The following is a 25,092-nucleotide window of genomic DNA, read 5'->3' on the forward strand; positions in this document are numbered from 1 at the left end:
GTGCCAGTACTGTCCGATATCTATCAGGCATTGCGGGCGCCAAAGTTTCCCCTCATCACCGATATTGCTATGGGCGTCTATGGTGGCGGCCAAAAATGTACATTTTCTTTTTTGCAGATTGGGGGCGTGGTTAAGGTTAGCCGTGGGGGGGTGGTTAAGTTTAGCTCCAGGGGGATTCGTTAAGGATTGCCATTGGGGGATGGTTAAGGTTAGGTATGGGTAGAGGGAAGGTGCACTGTGACAATAGGGTTAGGTTTAGTTGAAATAAAATATTGGTATTTTCTACCAATATTTTACTATGGTCATTTGCACTCTAAGAGTAGAATATTGGCAAATCGACCGATATTCTACTAATATTCAGCAGCTTTTCTAAGCGCTCAAATCTGCAACAGCAACAAAATGGCTCCTGGTGAGGACAGGACATCCTCAGAAACAAAATGGCTGCTGAAAGGTTCTTCCTTACACGTTACGAGGTTAAGAGCTGTGAGTCTTTAACAGTTATCATATCGGGACCTAACCATGCTTTGAAACATGTATTTGGCATTGTTAACCAGGCCACATTTTTGAAAGCCATAAAGTGACCCGGTATGTAATAAATCCATGGAGTGGCTTCTGTATCGCTTATGTGCTTCAGTGATCTGTAGGACTGGATCTCACTTAATAAGGCTGTTTGTCTCATATTCTATACTGACAATTCGTCCTCTGTTCTCTTCTTATAGCTTTGGTGGTCTGAGGAGGCCAGAATGCGGATCCATTTCCAGCGCATCCTCTGGATCTGTATTATAACTGTCAAGTTTTTCATGTTGTTCCATCTCTTCCAGAAGGTTTCCCAGTTTATGAAGATGGGAACACAGAAGTGTTGCTTTGTCCGAGATACCATAACTGCCCTGGACAACCAGACCTTCATCATCTCTCCATACTTTGATCCAAGAGAAGGTCCATCAGTCCGGGTCCTTGCCATCATCCATGTCTCAGTGGAAGAACTTTACTGTATTTTCGATTGTTCACTCAACCAGACCATTTACACCAGGGCAAATATAGATCTTCACAGAGACAGATTTGGGTTTCCGTATGGAACTGCAGATCTCCTATGCTCAGAACCACGAGGGTGTGATTACGAATATGTGTCTTTTCAAACTTTACCCTATCAGAATATGACTCCAAATCTCTTGTTTAAAGTAAAAAATCGTCCACCTCCTCAAATCTCTTCCAATTTCACTGTCTGTATTTCTACTTTGTATGGAGGCTACAACAACGTTCTACAGATAATACAAAGCATTGAGATGTACAAGATTTTGGGGGCTTCCAGGGTCACCATCTATAACACTAGCTGTTCTCAGAATGTAAGTAGAGTCCTTCTCCATTACATTGATGAAGGGATTTTAGAAGTGGTGCCATGGCCCATAACTAAGCATCTTAAGACATCAACAACATGGCGTTTCTTCAAAGGACTCGCCAGTGAGATTGGTTATTATGGGCAAACTGCAGCTCTAAATGATTGTCTGTACAGAAACATGTTCAGAAGTAGTTATGTTCTCCTCAATGACATTGATGAAATTATCCTTCCAGTCACTGACCGAAACTGGCCTTCACTGATGAAGCGTCTTCAAAGGGACTACCCTAACGCAAGTGTCTTCCACTCTGAAAACCACATCTTCTCCACATCAGTCAACACCTCTGAATTTGACCTGTGGCCTAACATTCCGGGGGTCAATATTCTCCGACATCCCTTTCGGCAGCCGATTGACTGGAAACTCTTTAATGATCGCAAGATGATTGTGAACCCTAGGAAGATATTTCAGACGTCCATACACTCAGCTCTTAAATTCAAAGGACGGTCAATAAATCTTCCAGCAAATATGACCATTACCTTCCATTGTACAAATAAACAGATAAAAGACATCCCACCTGAGAAGCTTATTAGAGATAACCTACTGTGGAGATACAATAAGTCCTTAGTGCCCAATGTTGACAAAGTCATTCAGAAACTTTTCTCTTTGAGATAGCTCCATCAATTTCATGCAATGTGAAGAAAAATCTGGAACTGAGTCCATGAAAGGACTTCAAAATTGAAGCCTAGAAAAGCCAGATGATTGTTGGGTCAAAGATGCCAGAAGGGAACATCCCTTTTGAATTTTTTTGTGTTTTGACAGCACTAAGAATTATGGTGAACATAGACAAATTCAAGGAGCATCTTGACTGTTAAAGAAGTATTTAAGGTGCAGAAAATGAAGATTACGCCAAGCAGGGACAGATTATGTTCCAATGGGACTCTGGAGCAATTGCCCAGATTGCCCCGGCACAGGCCCTGATGCCAAGATGTGGAAGAAGGTGTACCAGCACATAACAATGTGATAAGAGAAGTGTCAACATCAACTCCGTAAGAATGATTGAATACAGTCCATAAAGTATCCTCTAGTCTATGATACAATAAACCCGCAGATTTGTTGAGTAGGCGGATCCTATTCATGGCGGCTGATCAACTATTGGTGACATAGATGCACATAAATCTTCCAAGAAGTGTTTTGATGATAATGTTTTAAGCCTTTCATTATCCACAAGCTATTTTAAGAAATAAAGTGTTAAATGATTTGACGATACTGAGAGGCAAAAGTTTGTAGATATGATTGGTGTAACTTTATAAGGATGAAGCACTGTGGCATCAATTCAGTAAGTGTTACCGCATTCGATAATGTAGAAAACAGCTGAAAACAGCAAATACCAAATACACAAAGGCTGTTACCACATTGAAAAGAACATTTTTTAAAATAATTTACCGACTAGTGAGGTAAATTACTGACTTGTGCAGTAAATACTTCAATAAATGTCAGTAGTGTAAGAGAACAGAGGCACCAGCAGGATAAAAAGTAATAAAAGTTTTAAAATTTGCTGAGAGGCAGTGGTGGATTAAACAAATTCAATTATTATTGCTACCCCAAAAGATGCAACGCGTTTCGCAGGCACAGCCCGCTTTATCAGGCAATAAGATAGGGGACAATCAGTAGCTTGTCAGTAGCACTTTGTGCCCTATCTTATTGCCTGATGAAGCGGGCTGTGCCTGCGAAACGCGTTGCATCTTTTGGGGTAGCAATAATAATTGTATTTGTTTAATTCAGACAGTATTTTGAGTCTGCTTTCCGGAGGTAAGTCCACCACTGCCTCCCAGCAAATGTTAAAATTTGTAATACCTTTTATCCTGCTGGGGCCTCTGTTCTCTTACGATAATACTGTGTCCACTCCTGGTGGAGGGGTGACCTGCCCCTACTTTTCTGATCTACAGAGAGCGACATCTTAATCCTGAGTGAGGACAGGTCTAATCTCCTCACCTGCATCTACAGTGGTTGCCTAAGAGGTAACCCATGTTTGTGAGTATATTCATCTCACACTTACATTTATCCACGGTTTCCAGTACATACTACACTATATTGGGCTCTCTGTGTTTCTTATTTATCTCAATAAATGTCAGTTCACAAAGATTAGAGCATGCGGTAAAACAAGTGAGATGTTCGGTATTTTAAGACTAGCCTGGAGCTGTCGGTAACTAACAGTCAGCATTCGGTAAAATGGGCAAACAAAGGAGACAGCTAATAGAAAGAGCGACGCGTCCTACTACTACTCACTCCATTCGCACCGATGTACTGCGGTGGGGACATCAGAAAGTAAATAAAAACAGGAGATGCAGGAGAAGGACACATTCATAGAGGCTTCCTTGTATCCCTTTAGATGTGCAGATCTATAGACTGATACACAGAAGCAGAGGTGTAGCTAGGGTTTTCAGCACCCAGGGACATAGACAGTTTTTGTGCCCCCCATCCCTCACTGGACAGAAGGGGGCGTGGCCACACATCAAAATATGGTTGTGGTTATGGGTGGAGTCAAATGTAAAAATGCTGTATATGTATAGCCATATGTACCCCCCTCCCCCATTTACATAGCCATATGTACCACCCTCGCCCATTCAGACAGCCAGATGTGCCCCGCTTGTTCTGCTGCTTATAATGCTTCTACACTCATCTGCAGCGGGAGGGAGAGAAGCAGAGGCACTTCAAGCAGCCAGCAAACCTCCTCTTATGTACATGGGAATACAGCGACTGTGCTGAGCGCCCTCACAGTGCTGCGCCCGGGGACATATGTTCCCCCTTGCCCACCCATAGCTACGCCTCTGCACAGAAGAGAGGCCTCTAGTGGCATGCATGTACATCTAAAGGGATGCCGGGTATGACCTTTACTCTTGAACTGACACAGGACAGAAGCAGGAATGACTTATGCAGACCACTAATGCTGAACCCTACTTCACAGATGCTTTACAATTTACCAAGCAAGCAGGTCTTAGTTAATTAAAATAAACCTGAAATGGGCATTGTGGGGTTATTTATCCTTATCTGGGGCTTCCTACAGCCCCATTAGGTGCGCGAGGTCCCTCGCCATTCTGTCCGGCCGCTCCGTTCTCTGGGAAATCCCCCCCCTTCCCCGGTAATCCGGCCAGTTGTGCATTTCTGTGCATGCGCAGCCCTGCCGTGCAAACACTGCACACCCCCCGGCAATGCTCCTGCCTGCTGGAGCTCAGCGTGGGGTGCACATGTAGCTGAGCCACACATGCGCAGCCCTGCCGTGCACACCCCCCGCCATGCTCCTGCCTGCTGGAGCTCAGCGTGGGGTGCACATGTAGCTGAGCCACACATGCGCAGCCCTGCTATGCACACACCCCCGCCATGCTCCTGCCTACTGGAGCTCAGCGTGAGGTGCACATGCAGCTGAGCCACACATGCGCAGCCCTGCCCTGCACACACCCCCGCCATGCTCCTGCCTGCTGGAGCTCAGCGTGGGGTGCACATGCAGCTGAGCCACACATGCGCAGCCCTGCCCTGCACACACCCCCGCCATGCTCCTGCCTGCTGGAGCTCAGCGTGGGGTGCACATGCAGCTGAGCCACACATGCGCAGCCCTGCCCTGCACACACCCCGCCATGCACCTGCCTGCTGGAGCTCAGCGTAGGGTGCACATGTAGCTGAGCCACACATGCGCAGCCCTGCCGTGCACACACCCCCGCCATGCTCCTGCCTGCTAGAGCTCAGCGTGGGGTGCACATGTAGCTGAGCCACACATGCGCAGCCCTGCCCTGCACACACCCCCGCCATGCTCCTGCCTGCTAGAGCTCAGCGTGGGGTGCACATGTAGCTGAGCCACACATGCGCAGCCCTGCCGTGCACACACCCCCGCCATGCTCCTGCCTGCTAGAGCTCAGCGTGGGGTGCACATGTAGCTGAGCCACACATGCGCAGCCCTGCCCTGCACACACCCCCGCCATGCTCCTGCCTGCTGGAGCTCAGCGTGGGGTGCACATGTAGCTGAGCCACACATGCGCAGCCCTGCTATGCACACACCCCCGCCATGCTCCTGCCTACTGGAGCTCAGCGTGAGGTGCACATGTAGCTGAGCCACACATGCGCAGCCCTGCCCTGCACACACCCCCGCCATGCTCCTGCCTGCTGGAGCTCAGCGTGGGGTGCACATGCAGCTGAGCCACACATGCGCAGCCCTGCCCTGCACACACCCCCGCCATGCTCCTGCCTGCTAGAGCTCAGTGTGGGGTGCACATGTAGCTGAGCCACACATGCGCAGCCCTGCCCTGCACACACCCCGCCATGCACCTGCCTGCTGGAGCTCAGTGTGGGGTGCACATGTAGCTGAGCCACACATGCGCAGCCCTGCCGTGCACACACCCCCGCCATGCTCCTGCCTGCTGGAGCTCAGCGTGGGGTGCACATGTAGCTGAGCCACACATGCGCAGCCCTGCCATGCACACACCCCCGCCATGCTCCTACTTGCTAGAGCTCAGCGTGGGGTGCACATGTAGCTGAGCCACACATGCGCAGCCCTGCCATGCACACACCCCCGCCATGCTCCTACCTGCTAGAGCTCAGCGTGGGGTGCACATGTAGCTGAGCCACACATGCGCAGCCCTGCCATGCACACACCCCCGCCATGCTCCTGCCTGCTGGAGCTCAGCGTGGGGTGCACATGTAGCTGAGCCACACATGCGCAGCCCTGCCATGCACACACCCCCGCCATGCTCCTGCCTGCTGGAGCTCAGCGTGAGGTGCACATGTAGCTGAGCCACACATGCGCAGCCCTGCCCTGCACACACCCCCGCCATGCTCCTGCCTGCTGGAGCTCAGCGTGGGGTGCACATGCAGCTGAGCCACACATGCGCAGCCCTGCCCTGCACACACCCCGCCATGCTCCTGCCTGCTAGAGCTCAGCGTGAGGTGCACATGTAGCTGAGCCACACATGCGCAGCCCTGCCCTGCACACACCCCCGCCATGCTCCTGCCTGCTAGAGCTCAGCGTAGGGTGCACATGTAGCTGAGCCACACATGCGCAGCCCTGCCCTGCACACCCCCCCGCCATGCTCCTGCCTGCTGGAGCTCAGCGTGGGGTGCACATGTAGCTGAGCCACACATGCGCAGCCCTGCCGTGCACACACCCCCGCCATGCTCCTGCCTGCTAGAGCTCAGCGTGGGGTGCACATGTAGCTGAGCCACACATGCGCAGCCCTGCCGTGCACACACCCCCGCCATGCTCCTGCCTGCTAGAGCTCAGCGTGGGGTGCACATGTAGCTGAGCCACACATGCGCAGCCCTGCCGTGCACACACCCCCGCCATGCTCCTGCCTGCTGGAGCTCAGCGTGGGGTGCACATGTAGCTGAGCCACACATGCGCAGCCCTGCCGTGCACACACCCCCGCCATGCTCCTGCCTGCTAGAGCTCAGTGTGGGGTGCACATGCAGCTGAGCCACACATGCGCAGCCCTGCCCTGCACACACCCCCGCCATGCACCTGCCTGCTGGAGCTCAGCGTGGGGTGCACATGTAGCTGAGCCACACATGCGCAGCCCTGCCGTGCACACCCCCCCCGCCATGCTCCTGCCTGCTAGAGCTCAGCGTGGGGTGCACATGTAGCTGAGCCACACATGCGCAGCCCTGCCCACACCCCCGCCATGCTCCTGCCTGCTGGAGCTCAGCGTGGGGTGCACATGTAGCTGAGCCACACATGCGCAGCCCTGCCCACACCCCCGCCATGCTCCTGCCTGCTAGAGCTCAGCGTGGGGTGCACATGTAGCTGAGCCACACATGCGCAGCCCTGCCCTGCACACACCCCCGCCATGCTCCTGCCTGCTGGAGCTCAGCGTGAGGTGCACATGTAGCTGAGCCACACATGCGCAGCCCTGCCGTGCACACACCCCCGCCATGCTCCTGCCTGCTAGAGCTCAGCGTGGGGTGCACATGCAGCTGAGCCACACATGCACAGCCCTGCCCTGCACACACCCCCGCCATGCACCTGCCTGCTGGAGCTCAGCGTGGGGTGCACATGTAGCTGAGCCACACATGCGCAGCCCTGCCCTGCACACACCCCCGCCATGCACCTGCCTGCTGGAGCTCAGCGTGGGGTGCACATGTAGCTGAGCCACACATGCGCAGCCCTGCCGTGCACACACCCCCGCCATGCTCCTGCCTGCTAGAGCTCAGCGTGGGGTGCACATGTAGCTGAGCCACACATGTGCAGCCCTGCCCACACCCCCGCCATGCTCCTGCCTGCTGGAGCTCAGCGTGGGGTGCACATGTAGCTGAGCCACACATGCGCAGCCCTGCCCACACCCCCGCCATGCTCCTGCCTGCTGGAGCTCAGCGTGGGGTGCACATGTAGCTGAGCCACACATGCGCAGCCCTGCCGTGCACACACCCCCGCCATGCTCCTGCCTGCTAGAGCTCAGCGTGGGGTGCACATGTAGCTGAGCCACACATGCGCAGCCCTGCCCTGCACACACCCCCGCCATGCTCCTGCCTACTAGAGCTCAGCGTGGGGTGCACATGTAGCTGAGCCACACATGCACAGCCCTGCCCTGCACACACCCCCGCCATGCTCCTGCCTGCTAGAGCTCAGCGTGGGGTGCACATGCAGCTGAGCCACACATGCGCAGCCCTGCCCTGCACACACCCCCGCCATGCTCCTGCCTACTAGAGCTCAGCGTGGGGTGCACATGCAGCTGAGCCACACATGCGCAGCCCTGCCCTGCACACACCCCCGCCATGCTCCTGCCTGCTGGAGCTCAGCGTGAGGTGCACATGTAGCTGAGCCACACATGCGCAGCCCTGCCGTGCACACACCCCCGCCATGCTCCTGCCTGCTGGAGCTCAGCGTGGGGTGCACATGCAGCTGAGCCACACATGCGCAGCCCTGCCCTGCACACACCCCCGCCATGCTCCTGCCTGCTGGAGCTCAGCGTGGGGTGGACATGTAGCTGAGCCACACATGCGCAGCCCTGCCATGCACACACCCCCGCCATGCTCCTACCTGCTGGAGCTCAGCGTGAGGTGCACATGCAGCTGAGCCACACATGCGCAGCCCTGCCGTGCACACACCCCCGCCATGCTCCTACCTGCTGGAGCTCAGCGTGGGGTGCACATGTAGCTGAGCCACACATGCGCAGCCCTGCCCTGCACACACCTCCGCCATGCTCCTGCCTGCTGGAGCTCAGCGTGGGGTGCACATGTAGCTGAGCCACACATGCGCAGCCCTGCCCTGCACACACCTCCGCCATGCTCCTGCCTGCTGGAGCTCAGCGTGGGGTGCACATGTAGCTGAGCCACACATGCGCAGCCCTGCCCTGCACACACCCCCGCCATGCTCCTGCCTACTAGAGCTCAGCGTGGGGTGCACATGTAGCTGAGCCACACATGCACAGCCCTGCCCTGCACACACACCCCCGCCATGCTCCTGCCTGCTGGAGCTCAGCGTGGGGTGCACATGCAGCTGAGCCACACATGCGCAGCCCTGCCCTGCACACACCCCCGCCATGCTCCTGCCTACTAGAGCTCAGCGTGGGGTGCACATGTAGCTGAGCCACACATGCACAGCCCTGCCCTGCACACACACCCCCGCCATGCTCCTGCCTGCTGGAGCTCAGCGTGGGGTGCACATGTAGCTGAGCCACACATGCGCAGCCCTGCCCTGCACACACCCCCGCCATGCTCCTGCCTGCTGGAGCTCAGCGTTGGGTGCACATGCAGCTGAGCCACACATGCACAGCCCTGCCCTGCACACACCCCCGCCATGCTCCTGCCTACTGGAGCTCACCGTGGGGTGCACATGTAGCTGAGCCACACATGCGCAGCCCTGCCCTGCACACACCCCCGCCATGCTCCTGCCTACTAGAGCTCAGCGTGGGGTGCACATGTAGCTGAGCCACACATGCGCAGCCCTGCTATGCACACACCCCGCCATGCTCCTGCCTGCTGGAGCTCAGCGTGAGGTGCACATGTAGCTGAGCCACACATGCGCAGCCCTGCCGTGCACACACCCCCGCCATGCTCCTGCCTGCTGGAGCTCACCGTGGGGTGCACATGTAGCTGAGCCACACATGCGCAGCCCTGCCCTGCACACACCCCCGCCATGCTCCTGCCTACTAGAGCTCAGCGTGGGGTGCACATGTAGCTGAGCCACACATGCACAGCCCTGCCCTGCACACACACCCCCGCCATGCTCCTGCCTGCTGGAGCTCAGCGTGGGGTGCACATGTAGCTGAGCCACACATGCGCAGCCCTGCCCTGCACACACCCCGCCATGCACCTGCCTGCTGGAGCTCAGCGTCGGGTGCACATGTAGCTGAGCCACACATGCGCAGCCCTGCCCTGCACACACCCCCGCCATGCACCTGCCTGCTGGAGCTCAGCGTGGGGTGCACATGTAGCTGAGCCACACATGCGCAGCCCTGCCCTGCACACACCCCCGCCATGCTCCTGCCTGCTGGAGCTCAGCGTTGGGTGCACATGCAGCTGAGCCACACATGCACAGCCCTGCCCTGCACACACCCCCGCCATGCTCCTGCCTACTGGAGCTCACCGTGGGGTGCACATGTAGCTGAGCCACACATGCGCAGCCCTGCCGTGCACACACCCCCGCCATGCTCCTGCCTGCTGGAGCTCAGCGTGAGGTGCACATGTAGCTGAGCCACACATGCGCAGCCCTGCCGTGCACACACCCCCGCCATGCTCCTGCCTGCTAGAGCTCAGCGTGGGGTGCACATGTAGCTGAGCCACACATGCGCAGCCCTGCCCTGCACACACCCCCGCCATGCTCCTGCCTACTGGAGCTCAGCGTGAGGTGCACATGTAGCTGAGCCACACATGCACAGCCCTGCCCTGCACACACCCCCGCCATGCTCCTGCCTGCTGGAGCTCAGCGTCGGGTGCACATGTAGCTGAGCCACACATGCGCAGCCCTGCCGTGCACACACCCCCGCCATGCTCCTGCCTACTAGAGCTCAGCGTGGGGTGCACATGTAGCTGAGCCACACATGCACAGCCCTGCCCTGCACACACCCCGCCATGCTCCTGCCTGCTGGAGCTCAGCGTTGGGTGCACATGCAGCTGAGCCACACATGCGCAGCCCTGCCCTGCACACACCCCCGCCATGCTCCTGCCTACTAGAGCTCAGCGTGGGGTGCACATGTAGCTGAGCCACACATGCGCAGCCCTGCCCTGCACACACCCCCGCCATGCTCCTGCCTGCTGGAGCTCAGCGTGGGGTGCACATGTAGCTGAGCCACACATGCGCAGCCCTGCCCTGCACACACCCCCGCCATGCTCCTGCCTGCTGGAGCTCAGCGTTGGGTGCACATGCAGCTGAGCCACACATGCACAGCCCTGCCCTGCACACACCCCCGCCATGCTCCTGCCTGCTGGAGCTCAGCGTTGGGTGCACATGCAGCTGAGCCACACATGCACAGCCCTGCCCTGCACACACCCCCGCCATGCTCCTGCCTACTGGAGCTCACCGTGGGGTGCACATGTAGCTGAGCCACACATGCGCAGCCCTGCCCTGCACACACCCCCGCCATGCTCCTGCCTACTAGAGCTCAGCGTGGGGTGCACATGTAGCTGAGCCACACATGCACAGCCCTGCCCTGCACACACCCCCGCCATGCACCTGCCTGCTGGAGCTCAGCGTGGGGTGCACATGTAGCTGAGCCACACATGCGCAGCCCTGCCCTGCACACACCCCCGCCATGCTCCTGCCTGCTGGAGCTCAGCGTGGGGTGCACATGTAGCTGAGCCACACATGCGCAGCCCTGCCCTGCACACACCCCCGCCATGCTCCTGCCTGCTGGAGCTCAGCGTGGGGTGCACATGTAGCTGAGCCACACATGCGCAGCCCTGCCGTGCACACACCCCCGCCATGCTCCTGCCTGCTGGAGCTCAGCGTGGGGTGCACATGTAGCTGAGCCACACATGCGCAGCCCTGCCGTGCACACCCCCCCGCCATGCTCCTGCCTGCTAGAGCTCAGCGTGGGGTGCACATGTAGCTGAGCCACACATGCGCAGCCCTGCCCACACCCCCGCCATGCTCCTGCCTGCTGGAGCTCAGCGTGGGGTGCACATGTAGCTGAGCCACACATGCGCAGCCCTGCCCACACCCCCGCCATGCTCCTGCCTGCTAGAGCTCAGCGTGGGGTGCACATGTAGCTGAGCCACACATGCGCAGCCCTGCCCTGCACACACCCCCGCCATGCTCCTGCCTGCTGGAGCTCAGCGTGAGGTGCACATGTAGCTGAGCCACACATGCGCAGCCCTGCCGTGCACACACCCCCGCCATGCTCCTGCCTGCTAGAGCTCAGCGTGGGGTGCACATGCAGCTGAGCCACACATGCACAGCCCTGCCCTGCACACACCCCCGCCATGCACCTGCCTGCTGGAGCTCAGCGTGGGGTGCACATGTAGCTGAGCCACACATGCGCAGCCCTGCCCTGCACACACCCCCGCCATGCACCTGCCTGCTGGAGCTCAGCGTGGGGTGCACATGTAGCTGAGCCACACATGCGCAGCCCTGCCGTGCACACACCCCCGCCATGCTCCTGCCTGCTAGAGCTCAGCGTGGGGTGCACATGTAGCTGAGCCACACATGTGCAGCCCTGCCCACACCCCCGCCATGCTCCTGCCTGCTGGAGCTCAGCGTGGGGTGCACATGTAGCTGAGCCACACATGCGCAGCCCTGCCCACACCCCCGCCATGCTCCTGCCTGCTGGAGCTCAGCGTGGGGTGCACATGTAGCTGAGCCACACATGCGCAGCCCTGCCGTGCACACACCCCCGCCATGCTCCTGCCTGCTAGAGCTCAGCGTGGGGTGCACATGTAGCTGAGCCACACATGCGCAGCCCTGCCCTGCACACACCCCCGCCATGCTCCTGCCTACTAGAGCTCAGCGTGGGGTGCACATGTAGCTGAGCCACACATGCACAGCCCTGCCCTGCACACACCCCCGCCATGCTCCTGCCTGCTAGAGCTCAGCGTGGGGTGCACATGCAGCTGAGCCACACATGCGCAGCCCTGCCCTGCACACACCCCCGCCATGCTCCTGCCTACTAGAGCTCAGCGTGGGGTGCACATGCAGCTGAGCCACACATGCGCAGCCCTGCCCTGCACACACCCCCGCCATGCTCCTGCCTGCTGGAGCTCAGCGTGAGGTGCACATGTAGCTGAGCCACACATGCGCAGCCCTGCCGTGCACACACCCCCGCCATGCTCCTGCCTGCTGGAGCTCAGCGTGGGGTGCACATGCAGCTGAGCCACACATGCGCAGCCCTGCCCTGCACACACCCCCGCCATGCTCCTGCCTGCTGGAGCTCAGCGTGGGGTGGACATGTAGCTGAGCCACACATGCGCAGCCCTGCCATGCACACACCCCCGCCATGCTCCTACCTGCTGGAGCTCAGCGTGAGGTGCACATGCAGCTGAGCCACACATGCGCAGCCCTGCCGTGCACACACCCCCGCCATGCTCCTACCTGCTGGAGCTCAGCGTGGGGTGCACATGTAGCTGAGCCACACATGCGCAGCCCTGCCCTGCACACACCTCCGCCATGCTCCTGCCTGCTGGAGCTCAGCGTGGGGTGCACATGTAGCTGAGCCACACATGCGCAGCCCTGCCCTGCACACACCTCCGCCATGCTCCTGCCTGCTGGAGCTCAGCGTGGGGTGCACATGTAGCTGAGCCACACATGCGCAGCCCTGCCCTGCACACACCCCCGCCATGCTCCTGCCTACTAGAGCTCAGCGTGGGGTGCACATGTAGCTGAGCCACACATGCACAGCCCTGCCCTGCACACACACCCCCGCCATGCTCCTGCCTGCTGGAGCTCAGCGTGGGGTGCACATGCAGCTGAGCCACACATGCGCAGCCCTGCCCTGCACACACCCCCGCCATGCTCCTGCCTACTAGAGCTCAGCGTGGGGTGCACATGTAGCTGAGCCACACATGCACAGCCCTGCCCTGCACACACACCCCCGCCATGCTCCTGCCTGCTGGAGCTCAGCGTGGGGTGCACATGTAGCTGAGCCACACATGCGCAGCCCTGCCCTGCACACACCCCCGCCATGCTCCTGCCTGCTGGAGCTCAGCGTTGGGTGCACATGCAGCTGAGCCACACATGCACAGCCCTGCCCTGCACACACCCCCGCCATGCTCCTGCCTACTGGAGCTCACCGTGGGGTGCACATGTAGCTGAGCCACACATGCGCAGCCCTGCCCTGCACACACCCCCGCCATGCTCCTGCCTACTAGAGCTCAGCGTGGGGTGCACATGTAGCTGAGCCACACATGCGCAGCCCTGCTATGCACACACCCCGCCATGCTCCTGCCTGCTGGAGCTCAGCGTGAGGTGCACATGTAGCTGAGCCACACATGCGCAGCCCTGCCGTGCACACACCCCCGCCATGCTCCTGCCTGCTGGAGCTCACCGTGGGGTGCACATGTAGCTGAGCCACACATGCGCAGCCCTGCCCTGCACACACCCCCGCCATGCTCCTGCCTACTAGAGCTCAGCGTGGGGTGCACATGTAGCTGAGCCACACATGCACAGCCCTGCCCTGCACACACACCCCCGCCATGCTCCTGCCTGCTGGAGCTCAGCGTGGGGTGCACATGTAGCTGAGCCACACATGCGCAGCCCTGCCCTGCACACACCCCGCCATGCACCTGCCTGCTGGAGCTCAGCGTCGGGTGCACATGTAGCTGAGCCACACATGCGCAGCCCTGCCCTGCACACACCCCCGCCATGCACCTGCCTGCTGGAGCTCAGCGTGGGGTGCACATGTAGCTGAGCCACACATGCGCAGCCCTGCCCTGCACACACCCCCGCCATGCTCCTGCCTGCTGGAGCTCAGCGTTGGGTGCACATGCAGCTGAGCCACACATGCACAGCCCTGCCCTGCACACACCCCCGCCATGCTCCTGCCTACTGGAGCTCACCGTGGGGTGCACATGTAGCTGAGCCACACATGCGCAGCCCTGCCGTGCACACACCCCCGCCATGCTCCTGCCTGCTGGAGCTCAGCGTGAGGTGCACATGTAGCTGAGCCACACATGCGCAGCCCTGCCGTGCACACACCCCCGCCATGCTCCTGCCTGCTAGAGCTCAGCGTGGGGTGCACATGTAGCTGAGCCACACATGCGCAGCCCTGCCCTGCACACACCCCCGCCATGCTCCTGCCTACTGGAGCTCAGCGTGAGGTGCACATGTAGCTGAGCCACACATGCACAGCCCTGCCCTGCACACACCCCCGCCATGCTCCTGCCTGCTGGAGCTCAGCGTCGGGTGCACATGTAGCTGAGCCACACATGCGCAGCCCTGCCGTGCACACACCCCCGCCATGCTCCTGCCTACTAGAGCTCAGCGTGGGGTGCACATGTAGCTGAGCCACACATGCACAGCCCTGCCCTGCACACACCCCGCCATGCTCCTGCCTGCTGGAGCTCAGCGTTGGGTGCACATGCAGCTGAGCCACACATGCGCAGCCCTGCCCTGCACACACCCCCGCCATGCTCCTGCCTACTAGAGCTCAGCGTGGGGTGCACATGTAGCTGAGCCACACATGCGCAGCCCTGCCCTGCACACACCCCCGCCATGCTCCTGCCTGCTGGAGCTCAGCGTGGGGTGCACATGTAGCTGAGCCACACATGCGCAGCCCTGCCCTGCACACACCCCCGCCATGCTCCTGCCTGCTGGAGCTCAGCGTTGGGTGCACATGCAGCTGAGCCACACATGCACAGCCCTGCCCTGCACACACCCCCGCCATGCTCCTGCCTGCTGGAGCTCAGCGTTGGGTGCACATGCAGCTGAGCCACACATGCACAGCCCTGCCCTGCACACACCCCCGCCATGCTCCTGCCTACTGGAGCTCACCGTGGGGTGCACATGTAGCTGAGCCACACATGCGCAGCCCTGCCCTGCACACACCCCCGCCATGCTCCTGCCTACTAGAGCTCAGCGTGGGGTGCACATGTAGCTGAGCCACACATGCACAGCCCTGCCCTGCACACACCCCCGCCATGCACCTGCCTGCTGGAGCTCAGCGTGGGGTGCACATGTAGCTGAGCCACACATGCGCAGCCCTGCCCTGCACACACCCCCGCCATGCTCCTGCCTGCTGGAGCTCAGCGTGGGGTGCACATGTAGCTGAGCCACACATGCGCAGCCCTGCCCTGCACACACCCCCGCCATGCTCCTGCCTGCTGGAGCTCAGCGTGGGGTGCACATGTAGCTGAGCCACACATGCGCAGCCCTGCCGTGCACACACCCCCGCCATGCTCCTGCCTGCTGGAGCTCAGCGTGGGGTGCACATGCAGCTGAGCCACACATGCGCAGAAGAGTGCAGCCAGCCGGATTACCGGGGAGATTTCCAAGAGCACAGAGCGGCAGGAGAGGGTGGTGAGGGACCTCCCATTTAAAATACATGCAAACATAAACAAATAATAACCTGTCGCTTCTGTCAGATTTCTACTACCTACTGTAAGTGACAGCAACATAGGAGAAAAGTCATTTATGGCTCATTTTACTCTGAAAAAAACGTACTTCTTATTTGTCTATATTTGCACGTATTTTACAATTTTACAATTTTTTGCCATAGCGCCCGTTTAATATACTGTACTTTCACTTATGTTTATAGTGTGGGGTATAGTACTGTGTTAGTTTGGCCTATTTTTAACATCGAGTCTCAAGCAAGCAGAAAGTCCACTTTTCTGGCATCAGCCAATTCCCAACAATGCCGGATAACAGAGCGGTCACAGTACACTATTTGTTTTTTCCTATCACTATAGCCACAGCTAGTGAAATCCAATGCAGTATCGCCATCTAGTGGCGATAGTTTAAAAGTGCCACAAAGATTTCTGTGATTATGCAATGTTCTACTTTGTTCTTTATTTGTATTTTTCACTGAATGTTTGACGTTAAGGAAATTCTACCGGTACGATATAACGCATTTCTTGTAAATGTCTTCTCTATCAAGTACCAATAAAAAGTTAAATTTGAAAAAAACAAAATGAATTGTAAAGTAATAGGGATGCTACGAATTGTATTATTATTATTGAATATTATTATTATTAATATAGCGCCGACATATTACGCAGCGCTGTACAGTGATTATATATATCTTGTCACTAACTGTCCCTCAAAGGAGCTCACAATCTAATCCCTACCATTGCCATATGTCTCTATTATGTAGTGTAAGTATTGTAGTCCAGGGCCTATTTTTTTTTTTTTTTTTTTTAGGGGGAGCCAATTAACTTATCCGTATGTTTTTGGAATGTGGGAGGAAACCGGAGTACCCGGAGGAAACCCACGCAGACACGGAGAGAACATACAAACTCTTTGCAGATAGTGCCCTGGCTGGGATTCGAACCAGGGACCCAGCGCTGCAAGGCGAGAGAGCTAACCACTACGCCACCGTGCTGACTAGCTGATAACCCGGCGTTGCCCGAGTGTTTTCCTAACCCTAACACACAAATACTTAATGACCAAGTTTTTGAGCTATTGGGTCTTTGGCATCAATAATTTGTATTTTCCCATTGAAATGAAACAAATCTAATTGGCTGTTTGCAGCTCCACCCCCTTTTCTGAATTTGAACCCCAGTCACCCAATAACCGACTGTAGCACCTTTGAGGCTTGTGCCATTAACCGTGTAAGAATGGCAGCAGTTTAAATATTCCCCTTGAATATGAATAGGTGAATTTTGATTGACTTTTGTAGGCTTCACACACTTTTCTGAATATTAGTCCCAGTCACCCAGTGACCAACTGTGCAAAGACTGAGAACCCTACCATTAACAGTGTAAGAATGGCTGCAGTTTACATTTTTCCAGTGAAATTTGTATTTGTCTACGCCCACTTTTTGTAACCTTGATGCACAGTCACTCAATGACCACGTTTATAAACTTTCAGGTTTCTGGCATCAAAATTGTGTGAATGGGAGCAGTTTATCAAACAAATAAACCTGATTGGGTGTTTGTGGCCCCGCCCCAGAATGGGGTTATAGGGTAATGGCCATTTTAAAATGGAGGTCAGAGAATTCCATCGATCACAGTAGACAAACAGGTCGCAGGAGAGGAGAGATTGATTAGCAGACTACATGGGAGGTAAGTATGACCTGTGTATGTTTATTTTTACTTTTTATTTTAAGTTCAGGCTCTTTTTAAAAATCCTGCCATTAGCAGTCTTAACAGTGGCTGCAGTTTTTAATTTCTCATGTAAAATGTTAGTTGTTTTTTTCTCCGCCCACTGTTTCTAACCTTCATATACAGTCACTCAATGACCAAGTTTATGAGCTTTGGGGTCCTTGGCATCAATAATTTGCAATTTACCACATAAAATTAAACAAATCTGGGTGTTTGTGGCCCTGCCCCTTTTCAGAATTTGAACCCCAGTCACCCAATGACTGATTGTCCCAGATTTAAGTCCTCCGCCATTAACAGTGTAAGCATGGCAGCAATGTAAATATTCCCCTTGAAAATAAATAGACTTTGATTGGCTGTGGTAAACTCCACCCATTCTGAATATTAATCCCAGTCATCCAGTGACCAACTGTGTGACGTTTGAGAACTCTACATTAACAGAGTAAGAATGGCTGCAGTTTATATTTTCCCATGTAAAAACATTTAGTTGTTGGCTCTGCCCATTTTTTCTAACCTTGAAATACAGTCATTCACTGACCAAGTTTGTGATGGTTCACTGAAATGAAACAAATTTGATTGGCTGTTTGTGGCCCCGCCCCCTTTTCAAAATGTGAACCCCAGTCACCCAGTGACCGACTGTTGCAGGTTTGAGGCCTTTGCCATTAAGAGTGTAAATGGCAGCAATGTAAATATTCCCCTTGAAAATCAATAGGTGAATTATGATTGGTTGTTGTAGGCTCCACCCACTTTTCTGAATATTAAATCCCAGTCACCCAGTGGCCAACTGTGTCAAATTTGAGAACCCTGGCATTAAAGAAAACCTGTAACGAAAAAAAAAACTCCTCAGGGGTACTCACCTTGGGTGGGGGAAGCCTCCAGATCCTATTGAGGCTTCCCCCGTCCTCCTCGGTCCCACAGCGGCGACAATAAAGTTACCCAAACAGCGGGGATGTAAATATTTACCTTCCCGGCTCTAGCGCAGGATTGGCTCTCCGCTCGGTGATAGGCGGAAATATGCGATCGCTGTCGGGTCACTCTACTGCGCAGGCGCATGTCTCCTGCGCATGCTCAGTAGAGCGGACCCGACAGAGATCGGCTATTTTCGCCGCATCAGCGCCCCCACTGGAGCCAGGAAAGGTAAATAAATCAGCGCTTATCAGCCTTGTCGACGGAGGATTCCGGGACACTTCGGGGGAGCCAGCGCTGGATTGCCTGCAGCTACAGGGGTGGAAAAGCATCATTGGGACCCTGAGGCTTCCCCCTCCCGAGGCGAGTACCCCCCAGGTTCTCTTTAACAGTATAAGAATGGTTGCAGTTTATATTTTTCCATGTAAAAAATTTAGTTGTTTTAGGCTCCGCCCACTTTTCTGACCTTGACATACAGTCACTCAATGACCAAGTTTATGAGTTCTGGGGTCCTTGGTATCAATCATTTGTATATTCCCATAGAAATAAAACAAATGTAATTGGCTGTTTGTGGCTCCACCCCCTTCTAGAATTTGAACCCCAGTCACCCAATGACCAACTGTAGCAGGTTTGAGGCATCTGCTTTTAACCGTGTAAAAATGGCAGCAAATTAAATATTCCACTTGAAAATCAATAGGGGAATTTTGATTTGCAATTGTAGGCTCCACCCACTTCCCTGAATATTAATCTCAGTTACCCAGTGACTAACTGTGCAAAGTCTGAGAACCCTGCCATTAACAGTGTAAGAATGGCTGCAGTTTACATTTTCCCAGGGAAATTTAGTTTTGACTCCGCCCACTTTTTACAACCTTGACACACAGTCACTTAATGACCAAGTTTGTGAGCTTTCGGCTTGCTGGCCTCCAAAATGTGTGGATGGAAGCAGTTTATCCACCAAAGAAATCTTATTGGCTGTATGTGGCTCCACCCCCTTTTGTGAATTTGAACCCCAGTCACCCAGTGACCAACTGTGGCAAGTTTGAAAAACATGCCATTAACAGTGTAAGAATGGCAGCAGTTTAAATGTTCCCCTTGAAAATTCATAGGTGAATTTTGGTTGGCAGTTGTAGGCTCCACCCACTTTCCTGAATCTCATTCACCCAGTGACCAAGTATGGCAAGTTTGAGAACCCTGCCATTAACGGTGTAAGAATGGCTGCAGTTTACATTTTCCCATTCAAAATGAATGGCTGACATTTAGCTGTTTTATGTTCCGCCCACTTTTCCTGGATTTATAACCTCGGTCACCAAGTGACCACCTGTGCCATGTGTGGGGACTCTCGCTTGATGACTGTGAGAATGGCAGCCTTTTACATTTTTTCCGTTGACATGAATGGGTGAAATCTGATTTGCTGTTTGTAGCTCCGCCCAGGTGTGCAGGGGGGCCGCGAGACCCCCAGAACATATCATCCCAGGTAGTAAGGGTAGTAAGTATACCAAGTTTCATTCAAATCGGTCAAGCCGTTTTCGAGTGATCGTGGCGCGCGCACACATACACACACGTCTGATTTTATATATACAGTACATATATAGATTTACTCATAAAGTTCCATCTGTTTTTCTTCAGGAAAATTCCGGCAGCTACAGGAGCGGGCTTTCTGCTGTGCAGAACGATGTGCTTCAGATGCTGAACAGCTGATGTTACTGGCGTTTGCACATTTGCTGCAGTGACGTTTTCATAGTTACATAGTTATTTGGGTTGAAAAAAAGACATACGTCCATCGAGTTCAACCAGATTTTCCTTCTGTTCATTTCTGCCTCTAAGAAAATAAAGCATCAAAATGAAAAAAAAAAAATGTGTGTTGTGTTTTATTCCATCATGTGGTGTCTCGGCTGGGCATGCCATGTAAGAAATTATAGTGCAGTAGAATCTCGTTATAGTAAACTCTGATATAATAAACCTCTGGACAGCCCCGTTTCTAGGGGCGGGCCACGCCCTGAGCGCTATGAGAGGGGGCAGTGATAGAGGGGGAGCCTGCTAATCAGGAAGTAGAGAGTGTGTAAGCGGCTATGCAGACGGAGGAAACCAGCGGCAAGTGATCGTTGTAGGGAAGGAGGGGAGCTGCTAATAAAAGGCTTCCTGCTGCGACTTCGTTGCAAAGGGGGGAGGGCAGAGGGGGGCCCTGGGGAGAGCGAGGGAGGTAGAAGTTGCCCCCCCACGGCTGAGTCCTAGTGTGGCCGCGGCTCCCCCCTCCATCCGCTTTACAGGGACCTCCTATACCTAGCTAACCTATACTGGCTGCACCCATATCTAGCTACCCATACTGAAGGCACCTATACCTAGCTACCTATACTGAAGGCACCTATAGCTAGCTAACCTATACTGGCTGCACCCATATCTAGCTACCCATACTGAAGGCACCTATACCTAGCTACCTATACTGAAGGCACCTATAGCTAGCTAACCTATACTGGCTGCACCAATATCTAGCTACCTATACTGAAGACACCTTTACCTAGCTACCCATACTGGCTGCACCATTATCAAGCAGCTATCTATACTGAAGGCACCTATAGCTAGCTAACCTATACTGGCTGCCCCCATATCTAGCTACTTATATTGAAGGCACCTATACCTAGCTACCCATACTGAAGGCACCTATACCTAGCTACCCATACTGAAGGCACCTATAGCTAGCTAACCTATACTGGCTGCACCCATATCTAGCTACCTATATTGAAGGCACCTATACCTAGCTACCTATACTGAAGGCACCTATACCTAGCTAACCTATACTGGCTGCACCGATATCTAGCTACCTATACTGAAGGCACCTATACCTAGCTACCCATACTGAAGGCACCTATACCTAGCTAACCTATACTGGCTGCACCGATATCTAGCTACCTATACTGAAGGCACCTATACCTAGCTACCCATACTGAAGGCACCTATACCTAGCTAACCTATACTGGCTGCACCGATATCTAGCTACCTATACTGAAGGCACCTATACCTAGCTACCCATACTGAAGGCACCTATACCTAGCTAACCTATACTGGCTGCACCATTATCTAGCTATCTATACTGAAGGCACCTATACCTAGCTACCTATACTGAAGGCACCTATACCTAGCTAACCTATACTGAAGGCACCTATACCTAGCTACCCATACTGAAGGCACCTATACCTAGCTACCCATACTGAAGGCACCTATACCTAGCTACCTATACTGAAAGCACCTATGCCTAGCTAACCTATACTGGCTGCACCGTTATCTAACTACCTATACTGAAGGCACCTATACCTAGCTACCTATACTGAAGGCACCTATACCTAGCTAACCTATACTGGCTGCACCGTTATCTAGCTACCTATACTGAAGGCACCTATACCTAGCTACCTATACTGAAGGCACCTATACCTAGCTAACCTATACTGGCTGCACCATTATCTAGCTATCTATACTGAAGGCACCTATACCTAGCTACCTATACTGAAGGCACCTATACCTAGCTAACCTATACTGGCTGCACCATTATCTAGCTATCTATACTGAAGGCACCTATACCTAGCTACCCATACTGAAGGCACCTATACCTAGCTACCTATACTGAAAGCACCTATACCTAGCTAACCTATACTGGCTGCACCGTTATCTAGCTACCTATACTGAAGGCACCTATACCTAGCTACCTATACTGAAGGCACCTATACCTAGCTAACCTATACTGGCTGCACCATTATCTAGCTATCTATACTGAAGGCACCTATACTTAGCTACCCATACTGAAGGCACCTATGTGACGAACATTACGGAAAAGCCGTGCGCTAGCGCCATCGACTTTCGCATAATCGTGCACAGTTCCTGTCAGTCTTGGGTAAATACACAATAGATGTCAATTTCCCTCTCTCTTACTGAGTACAGTAACCTCCCCCACATCCTGTTGAGGTCAGGAAAGAATTCACAAGTGGCCAGACCACCTGGGGGAGCAGCATTTGGTCACATAGCTCATGTTCCACCAAACCAGCTCAAACTGGTTGAACTTCAAATTTCCCTCCAAGCTTATAGCTTCACACAATGAGAACCTTTACTTTATTAATAATTCAAGATGGGTTTGGCACAGAAAGACAACAAACACATTTCCTGATACCCAGAAATCAGTTCTATAATTCACATGAATTATCATTCTCTAGCTATCAGGAATCAATTGAGAAACCGCTTTATCCGGCATGCGTAGAGCAAATTCGTTAGACTAGGCGTGTATAGTCTCATTTAATACAGAGTCGCATGCTGCTTATGAATATGGTCTCGGATCTGCGATGCACCCATCTGGGGCGGAATTACACAAATTATTAATAATTGGTACATTCCTTGCTCCAAGTCTGTGGGTGGTAACCGGACTGCTAGGAGGTAACCCTGCCTCAAACACACCTATTTTCCAGGTAGTGACCGCCCCAAAACTCTGGTCAGTAAAAAGCGTTTGCAAGGAACTCCACCCAGTTCTTCAATTTACATCGACTAGGGAAGTCCAGACATGTGCTCACGGAAGAACCGGGCGCATGTTGTGTACAAAGGACTTTTAAGCTGAATGCCTACGTTTAAACTGGACTATTTTCTTCATGCTTCAAATGGACTGCTCAGCTAACTAAGTAAGAACTTTCTGTTTTATTCCTTTTATTTTTAAGCTCGGTGTTTTATATGTTAATAGGTGTATATAACTGTATGTAATGCATTTGTGTTATTAAACGTTTAAAAATCGTTTAGCGGTTATGACCTGTTGCTGAACATACACAATCGTACCTATTCTCCTGAACTCGCTACCCTGTGTTTAATAGAAGTATACATTTATAACCCGTATGCGAGAACCCGGCCCAGACATAACGATCTGGCCCAGATTCTTACATACTGCTAGGGGTTACTAAAGTGTTCTCGAAGTCCTAGTAAAATTACAGTAGCGGGCTGTGTAACTCGCTTGGTGGCAGATCTTTGAATTGTATGTGTGTGTGGAGTGATTCGGTTGGTATCAGAACGCTCCCTTCGCGAGTCAGTTCATCAAATTGCGAATGCGGGTTACCCTTCGTGATGAACAAATGACCGTGTAAGAGGATTTCTGACGCTGATCGATTTACCCCACCCGCAGACCGGCTCGCGGTCTGTGACAACCTATACTTAGCTACCCATACTGAAGGCACCTATACCTAGCTACCTATACTCAAAGCACCTATACCTAGCTAACCTATACTGACTGCACCGTTATCTAACTACCTATACTGAAGGCACCTATACCTAGCTATCTATACTGAAGGCACCTATACTTAGCTACCCATACTGAAGGCACCTATACTTAGCTACCCATACTGAAGGCACCTATACCTAGCTACCTATACTCAAAGCACCTATACCTAGCTAACCTATACTGACTGCACCGTTATCTAACTACCTATACTGAAGGCACCTATACCTAGCTATCTATACTGAAGGCACCTATATCTAGCTACCCATACTGAAGGCACCTATTCCTAGCTACCTATACTGAAGGCACCTATACCTAGCTAACCTATACTGGCTGCACCGATATCTAGCTACCTATACTGAATGCTCCTATACCTAGCTACCTATACTGAAGGCACCTATACCTAGCTAACCTATACTGGCTGCACCGATATCTAGCTAGCTATACTGAATGCTCCTATACCTAGCTACCTATACTGAAGGCACCTTTACCTAGCTACCCATACTGAAGGTACCTTTACCTGGCTACCTATACTGAAGGAACCTATACCTAGCTACCTATACTGAAGGCACCTTTACCTAGCTATCTGTTCTGAAGGCACCTATACCTAACTATACTGAAAACAACTATACCTGGCTACCTATACTGAAGGCACCTATACCTACCGGTACCTGCCTATACTGAAGTCACCTATACCTAGCCAACCTATACTGGCGGCACCTTTACTTAGCTAACTTATACTGGCGTCACCTATACCTAGCCAACCTATACTGGCAGCACCTTTACTTAGCTAACTTATATGGCGGCACCTATACCTAGCTAACCTATACTGGCAGCACCTTTACTTAGCTAATTTATACTGGCAGCAACTATACCTAGCTACCTATACTGAAGGCACCTATACCTAGCTAACCTATACTGGTGGCATCTATACCTAGCCAACCTATACTGGCAGCACCTTTACTTAGCTAACCTATACTGGCGGCACTTATACCTAGCTAACCTATACTGGCTGCACCTATATCTATCCATTGGTGCTAATTGGTAATTATTACCACTACATGAGTTCCTGTGATTACACTTAGAACAGCAGTGATCCTCCATTCACCTCAGATCCTGCGCAGCAGACCAACTCTCAGAGGAGTGATCAGTTGCAACTAAAAGTAGCTTATCTCACAGTTCAAGAAACACATAAGAAAGAAAATACAATATTTGCTCAGTTCAGTTACAGCTGTAAGCAGTAGAATTTGAGGTGATTTGAAGATAACTGCTGTATGAAGGTCCCACGTGCCATGGCAGTCACCTTCACCACTGAAGCACAACCGCTGAAGGACAAAGTTGATGGGTGTTGGGTGACGATGTGCCACTGGGCACCCCCATAATGCAGTCCCCAGGAAGTCAACGCATCCCTGTTTCTGTCCTCCATACATGTCTGGGTCCCAC

At 53.6% G+C, this 25,092-nt stretch overlaps 1 protein-coding gene across 1 annotated transcript; it reads left to right on the plus strand.

Annotated features, from left to right (window-relative positions):
- The first annotated feature begins 743 nt into the window (after positions 1-743).
- Positions 744-2,006, plus strand: LOC137561413 (beta-1,4-galactosyltransferase galt-1-like). Its single transcript, XM_068273012.1, has one exon. The coding sequence runs from the start codon at positions 744-746 to the stop codon at positions 2,004-2,006; it is 1,263 nt and encodes a 420-aa protein (XP_068129113.1).
- Positions 2,007-25,092: the final 23,086 nt, after the last annotated feature.

The sequence above is a fragment of the Hyperolius riggenbachi genome, chromosome 1 (genome assembly GCF_040937935.1).
Source record: "Hyperolius riggenbachi isolate aHypRig1 chromosome 1, aHypRig1.pri, whole genome shotgun sequence".
In the NCBI taxonomy this organism is placed as follows: Eukaryota; Metazoa; Chordata; class Amphibia; order Anura; family Hyperoliidae; genus Hyperolius; species Hyperolius riggenbachi.

Coding starts and splice junctions, on each gene's coding strand:
- LOC137561413 (XM_068273012.1), top strand. CDS start 744: ATGCGGATCCATTTCCAGCGCATCCTCTGGATCTGTATTATAACTGTC.